This window comes from Xyrauchen texanus, chromosome 4 (genome assembly GCF_025860055.1).
Source record: "Xyrauchen texanus isolate HMW12.3.18 chromosome 4, RBS_HiC_50CHRs, whole genome shotgun sequence".
Taxonomy (NCBI): domain Eukaryota; kingdom Metazoa; phylum Chordata; class Actinopteri; order Cypriniformes; family Catostomidae; genus Xyrauchen; species Xyrauchen texanus.
In genome coordinates this window covers 1,628,803-1,648,802 of record NC_068279.1, presented here as the reverse complement: position 1 = coordinate 1,648,802, position 20,000 = coordinate 1,628,803, and the positions used below count along the sequence as shown (strand labels likewise).

The 20,000-nt window shown below is 42.0% G+C and overlaps 1 protein-coding gene across 1 annotated transcript in view; it reads left to right on the top strand.

Annotated features, from left to right (window-relative positions):
- cita (citron rho-interacting serine/threonine kinase a) overlaps positions 1-20,000 on the top strand; it is a 147,557-nt gene that overhangs the window by 102,195 nt on the left and 25,362 nt on the right. The window contains exon 31 of the mRNA XM_052125463.1: positions 19,282-19,474. Within this exon, the coding sequence (XP_051981423.1) occupies positions 19,282-19,474 (193 nt within the window). The remainder of the gene's footprint in view (positions 1-19,281; positions 19,475-20,000) is intronic.

Below are 20,000 nucleotides of genomic sequence, written 5' to 3'. Positions count from 1 at the left end.
TACATGCATACACACACATCATTTACGCATACATGCATACACACACATATTACATACACATGCACACATGCATTACACACACACACATTTACGTATACATGCATACACACACACACACATTTACGCATACATGCACACACACACACATTTACGCATTACATGCACACACACACACATTTACGCATACATGCATACACACACACACATTTACGCATATACATGCATACACACACACATTTACGCATACATGCACACACACACACACATATTTACGCATACATGCATACACACACACATTTACGCATACATGCATACACACACACATATTTACGCATACATGCATACACACACACATTTACGCATTACACATGCACACACATACACACATTTACGCATACATGCATACACACACACACATTTACGCATTACATGCACACACACACACACATTTACGCATACATGCATACACACACACACATTTACGCATACATGCATACACACACACACTATTTACGCATACATGCATACACACACACATCATTTACGCATACATGCATACACACACACACACATTTACGCATTACATGCATACACACACACACATATTTACGCATACATGCATACACACACACATATTTACGCATTACATGCATACACACACACACATTTACGCATACATGCATACACACACACACATTTACGCATACATGCATACACACACACATACACACATACATTTACGCATACATACATGCACACATACACACACACACACACATTTACGCATACATGCATACACACACACATATTTACGCATACACATGCATACACACACACATTTACGCATACATGCATACACACACACACATATTTACGCATACATGCATACACACACACACACATTTACGCATACACATGCATACACACACACACACATTTACGCATACATGCATACACACACACACATTTACGCATACATGCACACACACACACACACATTTACGCATCACATGCATACACACGCACATTTACGCATTACATGCATACACACACACACTATTTACGCATACATGCATACACATACACACACACACACATTTACGCATACATGCATACACACACACACATTTACGCATACATGCATACACACACACACACACATTTACGCATACATGCATACACACACACACACATTTACGCATACATGCATACACACACACACATTTACGCATACATGCATACACACACACACACACATTTACGCATACATGCATACACACACACACATTTACGCATACATGCACACACACACACACACATATTACGCATACATGCATACACACACACACATTTACGCATACATGCATACACACACACACATTTACGCATACATGCATACACACACACACATTTACGTACACATGCATACACACACACACACATTTACGCATACATGCATACACACACACACATTTACGCATACATACGCATACACACACACACATTTACGCATACATGCATACACACACACATACATTTACGCATACATGCATACACACACACATATATTTACGCATACATGCATACATACACACACATTTACGCATTACATGCACACACACACGCACATTTACGCATACATGCACACACACACATATATTTACGCATACACATGCATACACACACACACTATTTACGCATACATGCATACACACACACACATTTACGCATACATGCATACACACGCACTATTTACGCATACATGCACACACACACACACATTTACGCACACATGCATACACACACACATTTACGCATACATGCATACACACACACACACATTTACGCATTACATGCATACACACACATCATTTACGCATACATGCATACACACACACACATTTACGCATACATGCACACACACACACACATTTACGCATACATGCACACACACACACATTTACGCATACATGCATACACACACATACATTTACGCATACATGCATACATACACATCATTTACGCATACATGCATACACACACGCACATTTACGCATACATGCATACACACGACATTATTTACGCATACATGCATACACACACGCACTATTTACGCATACATGCATACACACACACACATTTACGCATACATGCATACACACACATCATTTACGCATACATGCACACACACACACATATTTACGCATACATGCATACACACACGCACATTTACGCATACATGCATACACACACACATCACATATTTACGCATACATGCATACACACACACACATTTACGCATATACATGCATACACACACACATACATTTACGTACATACATGCATACACATACACACATACATTTACGCATACATGCATACACACACACATTTACGCATACATGCATACACACACACACATATTTACGCATTACATGCATACACACGCATATTTACGCATACATGCATACACACACACACACATTTACGCATACATGCATACACACGCACTATTTACGCATACATGCATACACACACACACATATTTACGCATACATGCATACACACACGCACATTTACGCATACATGCATACACACACACACTATTTACGCATTACATGCATACACACACACATATTTACGTATACATGCACATACACACACACTATTTACGCATACATGCATACACACACATATTTACGCATACATGCACACACACACACATTTACGCATACATGCATACACACACACACATTTACGCATACATGCATACACACACATTTACGCATACATGCACACACACACACATTTACGCATACATGCATCACACACACATTTACGTACACATGCACTACACACACATTTACGCATACATGCACTACACACACACATTTACGCATACATGCATACACACACACATTTACGCATACATGCATACACACACACATTTACGCATACATGCACACACACACACATTTACGCATACATGCATACACACACACTATTTACGCATACATGCACACACACACATATTTACGCATACATGCACACACACATACATTTACGCATACACATGCATACACACACACACATATTTACGCATACATGCATACACACACACACATTTACGCATACATGCACACACACACATATTTACGCATACATGCATACACACACACTATTTACGCATACATGCATACACACACATCATTTACGCATACATGCATACACACACACACATTTACGCATTACACATGCACACACACACACACATTTACGCATACATGCATACACACACACACACATTTACGCATACATGCATACACACACACATTTACGCACACATGCATACACACACACACATTTACGCATTACATGCATACACACACACACATTTACGCATTACATGCATACACACACACATTTACGTACACATGCACACACACACACACATTTACGCATACATGCATACACACACACATTTACGCATACATGCACACACACACATTTACGCATACACATGCACACACACACACACATTTACGTATACATGCATACACACACGACATTTACGCATACATGCATACACACACACACATATTTACGCATACATGCATACACACACACACACACATTTACGCATACATGCATACACACACACACATATTTACGCATACATGCATACACACACACATTTACGCATACATGCATACACACACACATTTACGCATACATGCATACACACACACACATTTACGCATACATGCATACACACACACACATTTACGCATACATGCATACACACACACACACATTTACGCATTACATGCATACACACACACACACACATTTACGTACACATGCATACACACACACATTTACGCATATACATGCATACACACACACACATTTACGCATACATGCATACACACACACACATTTACGCATACATGCATACACACACACACATATTACGTACACATACATGCATACACACACACACACATTTACGCATACATGCATACACACACATATTTACGCATACATGCATACACACACACACATTTACGCATACATGCATACACACACACACACACATATTTACGCATACACATGCATACACACACACACATTTACGTATACATGCATACACACACACACACACACATATTTACGCATACATGCATACACACACACACATTTACGCATACATGCATACACACACACACATTATTTACGCATACATGCATACACACACACACATTTACGCATATACATGCATACACACACACACATTTACGTACACATGCATACACACACACGCCATTTACGCATACATGCATACACACACACACCATTTACGCATACATGCACACACACACACACATATTTACGCATACATGCACACACACACACATTTACGCATACATGCATACACACACACACATTTACGCATACATGCATACATACACACACATTACATATATACGCATACACACATTTACGCATATATGCATACACACACACGCATATTTACGCATACATGCACACACACACACATTTACGCATACATGCATACACACACACACATTTACGCATACATGCATACACTACACACACACACATTTACGCATACATGCATACACACACACATATTTACGCATATACATGCACACACACACATTTACGCATACATGCACACACACACACACATTTACGCATACTATGCATACACACACACACATTTACGCATACATGCATACACACACACATACACATTTACGCATACATACGCATACATGCATACATACACACATTTACGCATACATGCATACACACACACACATTTACGCATACACATGCATACACACACGCACATTTACGCATCACATGCATACACACACACATACACATTTACGCATACATGCATACACACACACACATTTACGCACACATGCATACACACACACTATTTACGCATACATGCACATACACACACACTATTTACGCATACATGCATACACACACACATATTTACGCATACATGCATACACACACACACATTTACGCATACATGCATACACACACACATTTACGCATACATGCATACACACACACATATTTACGCATACATGCATACACACACACACTATTTACGCATACATGCACACACACGCATATTTACGCATACATGCATACACACACACACACATTTACGCATTACATGCATACACACACGCACATTTACGTATCACATGCATACATACACACACACATTTACGCATTACATGCATACACACACACACACATTTACGCATACATGCATACACACACACACATTTACGCATTACATGCATACACACACACACACATTTACGCATACATGCATACACACACACACTATTTACGCATACATGCATACACACACACATATTTACGCACACATGCATACACACACACTATTTACGCATACATGCATACACACACACACACATTTACGCATTACATGCATACACACACACACTATTTACGCATACACATGCATACACACACACACATATTTACGCATACATGCATACACACACACACACATTTACGCACACATGCATATACACACACGCACTATTTACGCATACATGCATACACACACACACACATTTACGCATACACATGCATACACACACACATTTACGCATACATGCATACACACATCACATTTACGCATTACATGCATACACCACACACATTTACGCATCACATGCATACACACACACATATTTACGCATACATGCATACACACACACACATTTACGTACACATGCATACACACACACGCACATTTACGCATACATGCATACACACACACATATTTACGCATACATGCACACACACACACACACATCATTTACGCATACATGCATACACACACACACATATTTACGCACACATGCATACACACACGCACATTTACGTACACATGCATACACACACACACACACATTTACGCATACATGCATACACACACACATTTACGCATACATGCATACACACACACACATTTACGCATACATGCATACACACACAACATTTACGCATACATGCATACACACACACACATTTACGCATACATGCACACACACACACTATTTACGCATACATGCACACATACACACACACATTTACGCATACATACACACACACATATTTACGCATACATGCATACACACACACACATTTACGCATACATGCATACACACACACATTTACGCATTACATGCACACACACACATTATTTACGTATACATGCATACACACACACGCACATTTACGTCATACATGCATACACACACACACATTTACGCATACATGCACACACACACACATTATTTACGCATACATGCATACACATACATACATATTTACGCATATTATGCATACACACGCATATTTACGCATATACATGCACACACACACACATTTACGTACTACATGCATACACACACACACATTTACGCATACATGCATACACACACACATATTTACGCATACATGCACACACACACGCACATTTACGTATTACATGCATACACACACACACATTTACGCATACATGCACACACACACATTATTTACGCATACATGCATACACACGCATATTTACGCATACATGCATACACACACACACATTTACGCATTACATGCATACACACACACATCATTTACGCATACATGCATACACACACAATACACATTTACGCATACATGCATACACACACACACACATTTACGCATACATGCATACACACGCACATTTACGCATTACATGCATACACACACATTTACGCATATGCATACACACGCACATTTACATGCATATACGCATGCACATACATACACACACACATTTACGCATTACATGCATACACACACACACATTTACGCATTACATGCATACACACACACACTATTTACGTATTACATGCACACACACACATATTTACGCATACATGCATACACACACACACATTTACGCATACATGCATACACACACGCACTATTTACGTACACATGCATACACACACACATCATTTACGCATACATGCATACACACACGACACATTATACGCATACACATTTACGACATACACACACACACATTTACGCATACATGCATACACACACGCACATTTACGCATACATGCATACACACGCATTATTTACGCATACATATGCATACACACACACGCACATTTACGCATACATGCATACACACGCACATTTACGCATTCACGCATACACACATTTACGCACATGCATACACACGCACATTTACGCATACATGCATACACACACACTATTTACGCATACATGCATACACACACACATTTACGTATACATGCATACACACATCACATTTACGCATTACATGCATACACACACGCATCATTTACGTATTACATGCATACACACACACATTTACGCATACATGCATCACACACACGTATTTACGCATACATGCATACACACACGCACATTTACGCATTACATGCATATACATACGCACATTTACGCATTACATGCATACACACACGCACATTTACGCATACATGCACATGCACACACGCACATTTACGCACACATGCATACACACACACACATTTACGCATACATGCATACACACACATTTACGCATACATGCACACACACATATTTACGCATACATACACACACGCACATTTACGCATACATGCATACACACACACACACATTTACGCATACATGCATACACACACACATTTACGCATACATGCATACACACACGCACTATTTACGCATACATGCACACACACACACACATTTACGCATACATGCATACACACACGACATTTACGCATACATGCATACACACACACTATTTACGCATTACATGCATACACACGCACATTTACGCACTACATGCATACACACACACACATTTACGCATACATGCATACACACACACATTTACGCATTACATGCATACACACGCACATTTACGTACACATGCATACACATCACACATTTACGCATACATGCATACACACACACGCACATTTACGCATACATGCACACACACACACATTTACGCATATACGCATACACACACTATTTACGCACATGCATACACACACACACATTTACGCATACATGCATACACACACGCACATTTACGCATACATGCATACACACACACACATATTTACGCATACATGCATACACACATCACGCACATTTACGCATTACACATGCATACACACACACATTATTTACGCATACATGCATACACACACACATTTACGCACACATGCATACACACACACACATTTACGCACACATGCATACACACACACATTTACGCACACATGCATACACACACGACATTTACGCATACATGCATACACACACACACATTTACGCATACACATGCACACACACACACATTTACGCATACATGCATACACACACACACATTTACGCATACATGCATACACACACACACATTTACGCATTACATGCACACACACACACACATTTACGTGACACATGCATACACACGCACATTTACGCATTACATGCACACACACACACATTTACGCATATCACACATTTACGCATACATGCATACACACACACATTTACGCATACATGCATACACACGCATCATTTACGCATACATGCATACACACACACACATTTACGTACACATGCATACACACACATTTACGCATTACATGCATACACACACACTATTTACGCATTACATGCATACACACACACATTTACGCATACATGCATACACACACACACATTTACGCACACATGCATACACACACACATTTACGCATCACATGCATACACACACACATTTACGCATACATGCATACACACACACACATTTACGCATACATGCATACACACACACACATTTACGCATTACATGCATACACACACACATTTACGCATTACATGCATACACACACACATTTACGCATTACATGCACACATACATACACACACACATTTACGCATACATGCATACACACACACATTACATTTACGCATACACATGCATACACACACACACACATTTACGCATACATGCATACACACATACATACTACGCATATTTACGCACATTACGCATACACACATACACACACATTTACGCATACATGCATACACACACACACATTTACGCATACATGCATACATACACGCACATTTACGCATTACATGCATACACACACACACATTTACGCATTACATGCATACACACACACACACATTTACGCATACATGCATACACGCACATTTACGCATTACATGCATACACACACACACATTTACGCATTACATGCACACACACACACATTTACGCATACATGCATACACACGCATCATTTACGCATCACATGCATACACACACACACACATTTACGCATTACATGCATACACACACACATTTACGCACACATGCATACACACACACACTATTTACGCATACATGCATACACACACACATCATTTACGCATACATGCATACACACACACACACATTTACGCATACATGCATACACACACACACATTTACGCATACATGCATACACACACACACATTTACGCATTACATGCATACACACACACACACATTTACGCATACATGCATACACACACACACATTTACGCATACATGCATACACACACACACATATTACGCATACATGCATACACACACACACACATTTACGTACTACATGCATACACACACACACACATTTACGCATATACATGCATACACACACACACACATATTTACGCATACATGCATACACACACACACATATATTTACGCATTACATGCATACACACACACATATATTTACGCATACATGCATACACACACACACATTTACGCATACATGCATACACACACACATATTTACGTACTACATGCATACACACACAACATTTACGCATACATGCACTACACACACACATTTACGTACACATGCACACACACACACATTTACGTACACATGCACACACACACATTTACGTACACATGCACTCACACACACATTTATGTACACATGCACTCACACACACATTTATGTACACATGCACTCACACACACATTTATGTACACATGCACTCACACACACATTTATGTACACATGCACTCACACACACATTTACGTACACATGCACTCACACACACATTTACGTACACATGCACTCACACACACATTTACGTACACATGCACTCACACACACATTTACGTACACATGCACTCACACACACATTTACGCATACATGCACTACACACACACTATTTACGCATACATGCACACATCACACACACATTTACGCATACATGCACACACACACATTTACGTATTACATGCACTCACACACACATTTACGCATACATGCACACACACACATTTACGCACACATGCACTACACATCACACATTTACGCATACATGCACTACACACACACATTTACGCATACACATGCACTCACACACACATTTACGCATACATGCACTCACACACACATTTACGCATTACATGCACTCACACACACATTTACGTACACATGCACTCACACACACATTTACGTACACATGCACTCACACACACATTTACGCATTACATGCACTCACACACACATTTACGCATACATGCACTCACACACACATTTACGTATTACATGCACTCACACACACATTTACGTACACATGCACTCACACACACATTTACGTACACATGCACTCACACACACATTTACGTACACATGCACTCACACACACATTTACGTACACATGCACTCACACACACATTTATGTACACATGCATACACACGCACATTTACGTACACATGCACACACACATTTACGTACACATGCACACACACATTTACGTACACATGCATACACTCACACACACATGTACGTACACATGCATACACACGCACATTTACGTACACATGCACACACACACATTTACGTACACATGCATACACACACACACATTTACGTACACATGCATACACACACACACATTTACGTACACATGCACACACACACACACATTTACGTACACATGCATACACACGCACATTTACGTACACATGCATTCACACACACACACATTTATGTACACATGCACACACACACGCACATTTCCGTACACATGCACACACACACACACATTTACGTACACATGCACACACACGCATTTACGTACACATGCATACACACGCATTTACGTACACATGCACACACACACACACACACATTTATGTACACATGCACACACACACATTTACGTACACATGCACACACACACACACACACACATTTATGTACACATGCACACACACACGCACATTTACGTACACATGCATACACACGCACATTTACGTACACATGCATACACACGCACATTTACGCATACATGCACACACACGCACACATTTACGCATACATGCATACACACGCAACATTTACGCATACATGCATACACACACACACATTTACGCATACACATGCACACACACACACACATTTACGCACACATGCATACACACACACACATTTACGCACACATGCATACACACGCATCATTTACGTATTACATGCATACACACACGCACATTTACGTACACATGCATACACACGCACATTTACGCTACTACATGCACACACACGCATCATTTACGCATACATGCATACACACACACACATTTACGTACACATGCATACACACGCACACATTTACGTACACATGCATACACACACACACATTTACGTACACATGCATACACACACGCACATTTACGTACACATGCATACACACACACACATTTACGTACACATGCATACACACGCACATTTACGTACACATGCACACACACGCACATTTACGTACACATGCACACACACACATTTACGTACACATGCACACACACACACACACACACATGCATACACACGCACATTTACGTACACATGCACACACACACGCACATTTACGTACACATGCATACACACGCACATTTACGTACACATGCATACACGCACATTTACGTACACATGCACACACACACATTTACGTACACATGCACACACACACACACATTTACGTACACATGCATACACACACTACATTTACGCATACATGCACACACACACACACACATTTACGCATACACATGCACACACACGCACATTTACGTACACATGCATACACACACACGCACATTTACGCATACATGCATCACACACACATTTACGTATACACATGCACACACACACACACACATTTACGTACACATGCATACACACGCACATTTACGTACACATGCATACACACGCACATTTACGTACACATGCACACACACACATTTACGTACACATGCATACACACACACACATTTACGTACACATGCATACACACGCACATTTACGTACACATGCACACACACACATTTACGTACACATGCACGCACACACACACACACATTTACGTACACATGCATACACACACACACATTTACGTACACATGCATACACACACACACATTTACGTACACATGCATACACACACACACACATTTACGTACACATGCATACACACACACACATATTTACGTACACATGCATACACACACACGCTCATTTACGTACACATGCATACACACACACACACATTTACGTACACATGCATACACACACACACATTTACGTACACATGCATACACACACACACATTTACGTACACATGCATACACACACACATCATTTACGTACACATGCATACACACACACACACATTTACGTACACATGCATACACACAAGCTCATTTACGTACACATGCATGCACACACTCTCATTTACGTACACATGCATGCACACACGCGCATTTACGTACACATGCATGCACATACTCTCATTTACGTACACATGCATGCACACACACGCACATTTACGTACACATGCATGCACACACTCTCATTTCCGTACACATGCATGCACACACGCGCTCATTTCCGTACACATGCATGCACATACTCTCATTTACGTACACATGTATGCACACACACGCACATTTACGTACACATGCACACACACACTCTTATTTTCGTACACATGCATGCACACACTCTCATTTACGTACACATGCATGCACACACGCTCATTTACGTACACATGCATGCACACACTCTCATTTACGTACACATGCATGCACACACTCTCATTTACGTACACATGCATGCACACACTCTCATTTACGTACACATGCATGCACACACGCTCATTTACGTACACATGCACACACACACACTCATTTTCGTACACATGCATGCACACACGCTCATTTTCGTACACATGCATGCACACACGCGCTCATTTCCGTACACATGCATGCACACACGCGCTCATTTCCGTACACATGCATACACACACTCTCATTTACGTACACATGCATGCACACACGCTCATTTACATACACATGCATGCACACACGCTCATTTACGTACACATGCATGCACACACGCTCATTTACGTACACATGCATGCACACGCTCTCATTTACGTACACATGCATGCACACACACGCACATTTACGTACACATGCATGCACACAGGCTCATTTACGTACACATGCATGCACACACGCACATTTACGTACACATGCATGCACACACACGCACATTTACGTACACATGCATGCACACACGCACATTTACGTACACATGCACACACACACACACATTTACGTACACATGCATACACACACGCACATTTACGTACACATGCATGCACACACGCACATTTACGTACACATGCATACACACACACGCACATTTACATACACATGCATGCACACACATGCACATTTACGTACACATGCATGCACACACGCACATTTACGTACACATGCATGCACACACACACATTTACGTACACATGCATGCACACACGCACATTTACGTACACATGCACACACACGCACATTTACGTACACATGCACACACACACACATTTACGTACACATGCATACACACACACACATTTACGTACACATGCACACACACACACATTTACGTACACATGCACACACACACATTTACGTACACATGCACACACACACATTTACGTACACATGCACACACACACACATTTACGTACACATGCACACACACACACACATTTACGTACACATGCACACACACACACATTTACGTACACATGCATACACACACATTTACGTACACATGCATACACACACACATTTACGTACACATGCATACACACACACACATTTACGTACACATGCACACACGCACATTTACGTACACATGCACACACACACATTTACGTACACATGCATCACACACACACATTTACGTACACATGCACACACACACACACATTTACGTACACATGCATACACACACACATTTACGTACACATGCACACACACACACATTTACGTACACATGCATACACACACACATTTACGTACACATGCACACACACATTTACGTACACATGCATACACACACACACATTTACGTACACATGCACACACACACATTTACGTACACATGCATACACACACACATTTACGTACACATGCATACACACACACACACATTTACGTATACATGCACACACACACACATTTACGTACACATGCACACACACACATTTACGTACACATGCACACACACACATTTACGTACACATGCACACACACACACACACATTTACGTACACATGCACACACACACACATTTACGTACACATGCACACACACACACACATTTACGTACACATGCACACACACACACATTTACGTACACATGCACACACACACATTTACGTACACATGCATACACACACATTTACGTACACATGCACACACACACACATTTACGTACACATGCATACACACACATTTACGTACACATGCATACACACACATTTACGTACACATGCATACACACACACATTTACGTACACATGCATACACACACACATTTACGTACACATGCATACACACACACATTTACGTACACATGCACACACACACACATTTACGTACACATGCATACACACGCACATTTACGTACACATGCACACACACACACATTTACGTACACATGCACACACACACATTTACGTACACATGCATGCACACACACACATTTACGTACACATGCACACACACACATTTACGTACACATGCACACACACACATTTACGTACACATGCATGCACACACACACATTTACGTACATATGCACACACAGGGCGGTGGAAGGAAGGTAGTGACTACCCCGAGGTAGTCAAACAACTCCGCAGTGGCAAAGCCCCGAGGATTGATGAGATCTGACCAGAAATGCTGAAAGCTTTGGATGTGGAGGGGTTGTCATGGATGACACGCCTCTTCAACATTGCATGGAAATCTGGGACAGTGCCTAAGGAGTGGCAGAATGGGGTGGTGGTTCCCCTCTTCAAAAAGGGGGCTCAGAGAGTGTGTGCCAACTACAGGGGTATCACACTTCTCAGCCTCCCTGGTAAAGTTTACTCCAAGGTGCTGGAGAGGAGGGTTCGGCCGATTGTCGAACCTCGGATTGAAGAGGAACAATGCGGTTTTCGTCCTGGCCGTGGAACGACGGACCAGATCTTGACTCTCGCAAGGATCCTGGAGGGGGCCTGGGAGTATGCCCATCCGGTCTACATGTGTTTTGTGGATCTGGAGAAGGCGTATGACCGGGTCCCCCGGGAGAGACTGTGGGAGGTGCTGCAGGAGTACGGGGTGGGGGGGTCCCTTCTTAGGGCGATCCAATCCCTGTACGTCCAAAGCGAGAGCTGTGTCCGGGTCCTCGGCACGAAGTCGAGTTCATTCCATGTGGGGGTCCATGTGGGGCTTGGTCTCCGCCAAGGCTGCGCTTTGTCACCAATCCTGTTTGTGATATTTATGGACCGGATCGAGGCGTAGTCCGGGTGGGGAATGTGTGCAGTTCGGTGGGCTGGGGATCTCATCACTGCTTTTTGCAGATGATGTTGTCTCCATGTCATCATCGGTCCGTGACCTTCAGCTCTCACTGGATCACTTGGCAGTCGAGTGTGAAGCGGCTGGGATGAGAATGAGCATCTCTAAATCTGAGGCCATGGTTCTCAGCAGGAAACCGATGGAGTGTGTACTCTAGGTGGGGAAGGAGTTCAAGTACCTCGGGGTCTTGTTCACGAGTGAGGGGACAATGGAGCGGGAGGTTGGCCGGAGAATCGGGGCAGCGGGGGCGGTATTGCACTCGCTCTATCGCACTGTTGTCACAAAAAGAGAGCCGGAAGGCAAAGCTCTCGATCTACCGGTCAATTTTTGTTCCTACCCTCACCTATGGTCATGAAGGTTGGGTCATGACCGAAAGAACTAGGTCGCGAGTACAAGCGGCCGAAATGGGCTTCCTCAGAAGGGTGGCGGGCTTCTCCCTTAGAGATAGGGTGAGGAGCTCAGTCATCCGTGAGGAGCTCGGAGTAGAGCAGCTGCTCCTTTGCGTCGAAAGGAGTCAGTTGAGGTGGTTTGGGCATCTGGTAAGGATGCCCCCTGGCCGCCTCCCTAGGGAGGTGTTTCAGGCACGTCCAGCTGGGAGGAGGCCTCGGGGAAGACCCAGGATTAGGTAGAGAGATTACATCTCCACACTGGCCTGGGAACACCTCACGGTCCCCCAGTCAGAGCTGGTTAATGTGGCTCGGGATAGGGAAGTTTGGGGCCCCCTGCTGGAGCAGCTGCCCCCGCGACCCGACTTTGGATAAGCGGTTAAGATGGATGGATGGATGCACACACACACATTTACATACACATGCACACACACACACACACACACACACACTTACGTACACATGCATACACACAAACACCCATATATACACACACACATATACATACATACACACACACACACACATATATACACACACACACCCATATATACATATACATACATACACACACACACACACACATATATACACACACACACCCATATATACACACACACATACATACATACACACACACACACGTATATACACACACATATACATACACACACACACATATACATACACACACACACATATATACACATATACACTCACCTAAAGGATTATTAGGAACACCTGTTCAATTTCTCATTAATGCAATTATCTAATCAACCAATCACATGGCAGTTGCTTCAATGCATTTAGGGGTGTGGTCCTGGTCAAGACAATCTCCTGAACTCCAAACTGAATGTCAGAATGGGAAAGAAAGGTGATTTAAGCAATTTTGAGCGTGGCATGGTTGTTGGTGCCAGACGGGCCGGTCTGAGTATTTCACAATCTGCTCAGTTACTGGGATTTTCACGCACAACCATTTCTAGGGTTTACAAAGAATGGTGTGAAAAGGAAAAACATCCAGTATGCGGCAGTCCTGTGGGCTTAAAATGCCTTGTTGATGCTAGAGGTCAGAGGAGAATGGGCCGACTGATTCAAGCTGATAGAAGAGCAACTTTGCCTGAAATAACCACTCGCTACAACCGAGGTATGCAGCAAAGCATTTGTGAAGCCACAACACGCACAACCTTGAGGCGGATGGGCTACAACAGCAGAAGACCCCACCGGTACCACTCATCTCCACTACAAATAGGAAAAAGAGGCTACAATTTGCAAGAGCTCACCAAAATTGGACAGTTGAAGACTGGAAAAATGTTGCCTGGTCTGATGAGTCTCGATTTCTGTTGAGACATTCAGATGGTCGAGTCAGAATTTGGCGTAAACAGAATGAGAACATGGATCCATCATGCCTTGTTACCACTGTGCAGGCTGGTGGTGGTGGTGTAATGGTGTGGGGGATGTTTTCTTGGCACACTTTAGGCCCCTTAGTGCCAATTGGGCATCGCTTAAATGCCACGGCCTACCTGAGCATTGTTTCTGACCATGTCCATCCCTTTATGGCCACCATGTACCCATCCTCTGATGGCTACTTCCAGCAGGATAATGCACCATGTCACAAAGCTCGAATCATTTCAAATTGGTTTCTTGAACATGACAATGAGTTCACTGTACTAAAATGGCCCCCACAGTCACCAGATCTCAACCCAATAGAGCATCTTTGGGATGTGGTGGAACGGGAGCTTCGTGCCCTGGATGTGCATCCCACAAATCTCCATCAACTGCAAGATGCTATCCTATCAATATGGGCCAACATTTCTAAAGAATGCTTTCAGCACCTTGTTGAATCAATGCCACGTAGAATTAAGGCAGTTCTGAAGGCGAAAGGGGGTCAAACACAGTATTAGTATGTGTTCCTAATAATCCTTTAGGTGTGTGTATATACATATACACACACACACACATATACATACACACACACACACACACACATATAAATACACAGACACACACACATATATACATACATACACACACACACACATATATACATACACACACACATATATTCTCTCCTCCCCACCAATAGCTGGTGTGTGGTGGGTGTTCTGGCGCACTATGGCTGCCGTCGCATCATCCCTATACTATGTAAAGCGCTTTGAGTGCCTAGAAAAGCGCTATATAAATGTAAGGACTTATTATTATTATTATTATTATTATTATACACACACACATACAAATGAACTATGTGAGAAATGTCTAGAATTACTGCACAGTTTGTGTTTGCACAGAAAACTGCCGCCATCTACTGGCTATTATTGTCATTGCAGGATTTTCAAGTTAATTCCTTTTACACTTCACACCAGATGGCAGCAGTCTGCCCAATACAGGACTCATTCACATGTGTTCTTCTTATTTATATGTAAAAAGGCTCTAAGAAAGATAAAATCCCCAAAGAAGTGCATAATGGTATTATTCTCAGTTTATGGAAGAAGAAATGCCATCGGTTCTTAAAAAACAAAACAAAAAGAAGTTAAACCTGTTCTGTGTCAGTCAAAAATGACCACGAGCAGCAAAGCAGCCCTGTTTGATCAGAATTGGTGGATTCCTAAAATAATTAGGAGTTAAACACTATAAATGTATAGCATTGGCCGTCATGTCCCGCTGGAATACAGAACGATGCATTATTTTGAGATAATGACCAGCTGAATGTACGTCTTATGTATCGACCCAATATACAGTATTATTATTTATTGTATCAACTGATAAACTGTACCTCTGTCAAAGGGTATATTTGGGCGTCGTCGCGAGGAGGTGGGTGTTACCGCTAACGGTGCGACGGCGATGTCTTCTCAGCCCGTCGTGCCCATACCGTACAGCGACATGAAAGTGGCTCTGGAGAAAGAGCGAACGCGCTGTTCTGAGCTGGAGGAGGCGCTGCAGAAGATGAGGATCGAGTTGCGCACGCTACGAGAAGAAGGTGAGAGACGTTACTTAAACACCTTAAAGCAATGCTTGATAAAGTCCAAAAATTGTGACATCATTTCCATCACTGTAGCCTGACTGGAGACTCATCTCTCAGTTTTTATTTATTGATGTAGTTTGTTTTTAACATATTTTGTTTCAAAGCAAAAATTGTATTTACATTAATGGACTATTAATGGAAGTGACATTAAGTGTATGAGCCATAACATGCATATGAAGCGTGCAAGGACACCAGAAAGGCTTGTGATTTATGTTGGGTCATGGTCATTTTGAGCTGAAAAACATTCCTTGACTTTGTTCACACATGGTGTCCGAAAACATTTAAAAGAAAATTGTCAATTCTTTTTGTTTTCAGTTTTATTTCAATTTGTTACACTTGTTGTGTTCCCGGTCAAAAATGACCGGCCATTGGAAATGAATGGATTAGACGACAAAATACAGAAAGATTGTGTTTTGCACGTCACACACACACTCTCACACACACACACACACACACACACACACACAAACACACAGTCTCA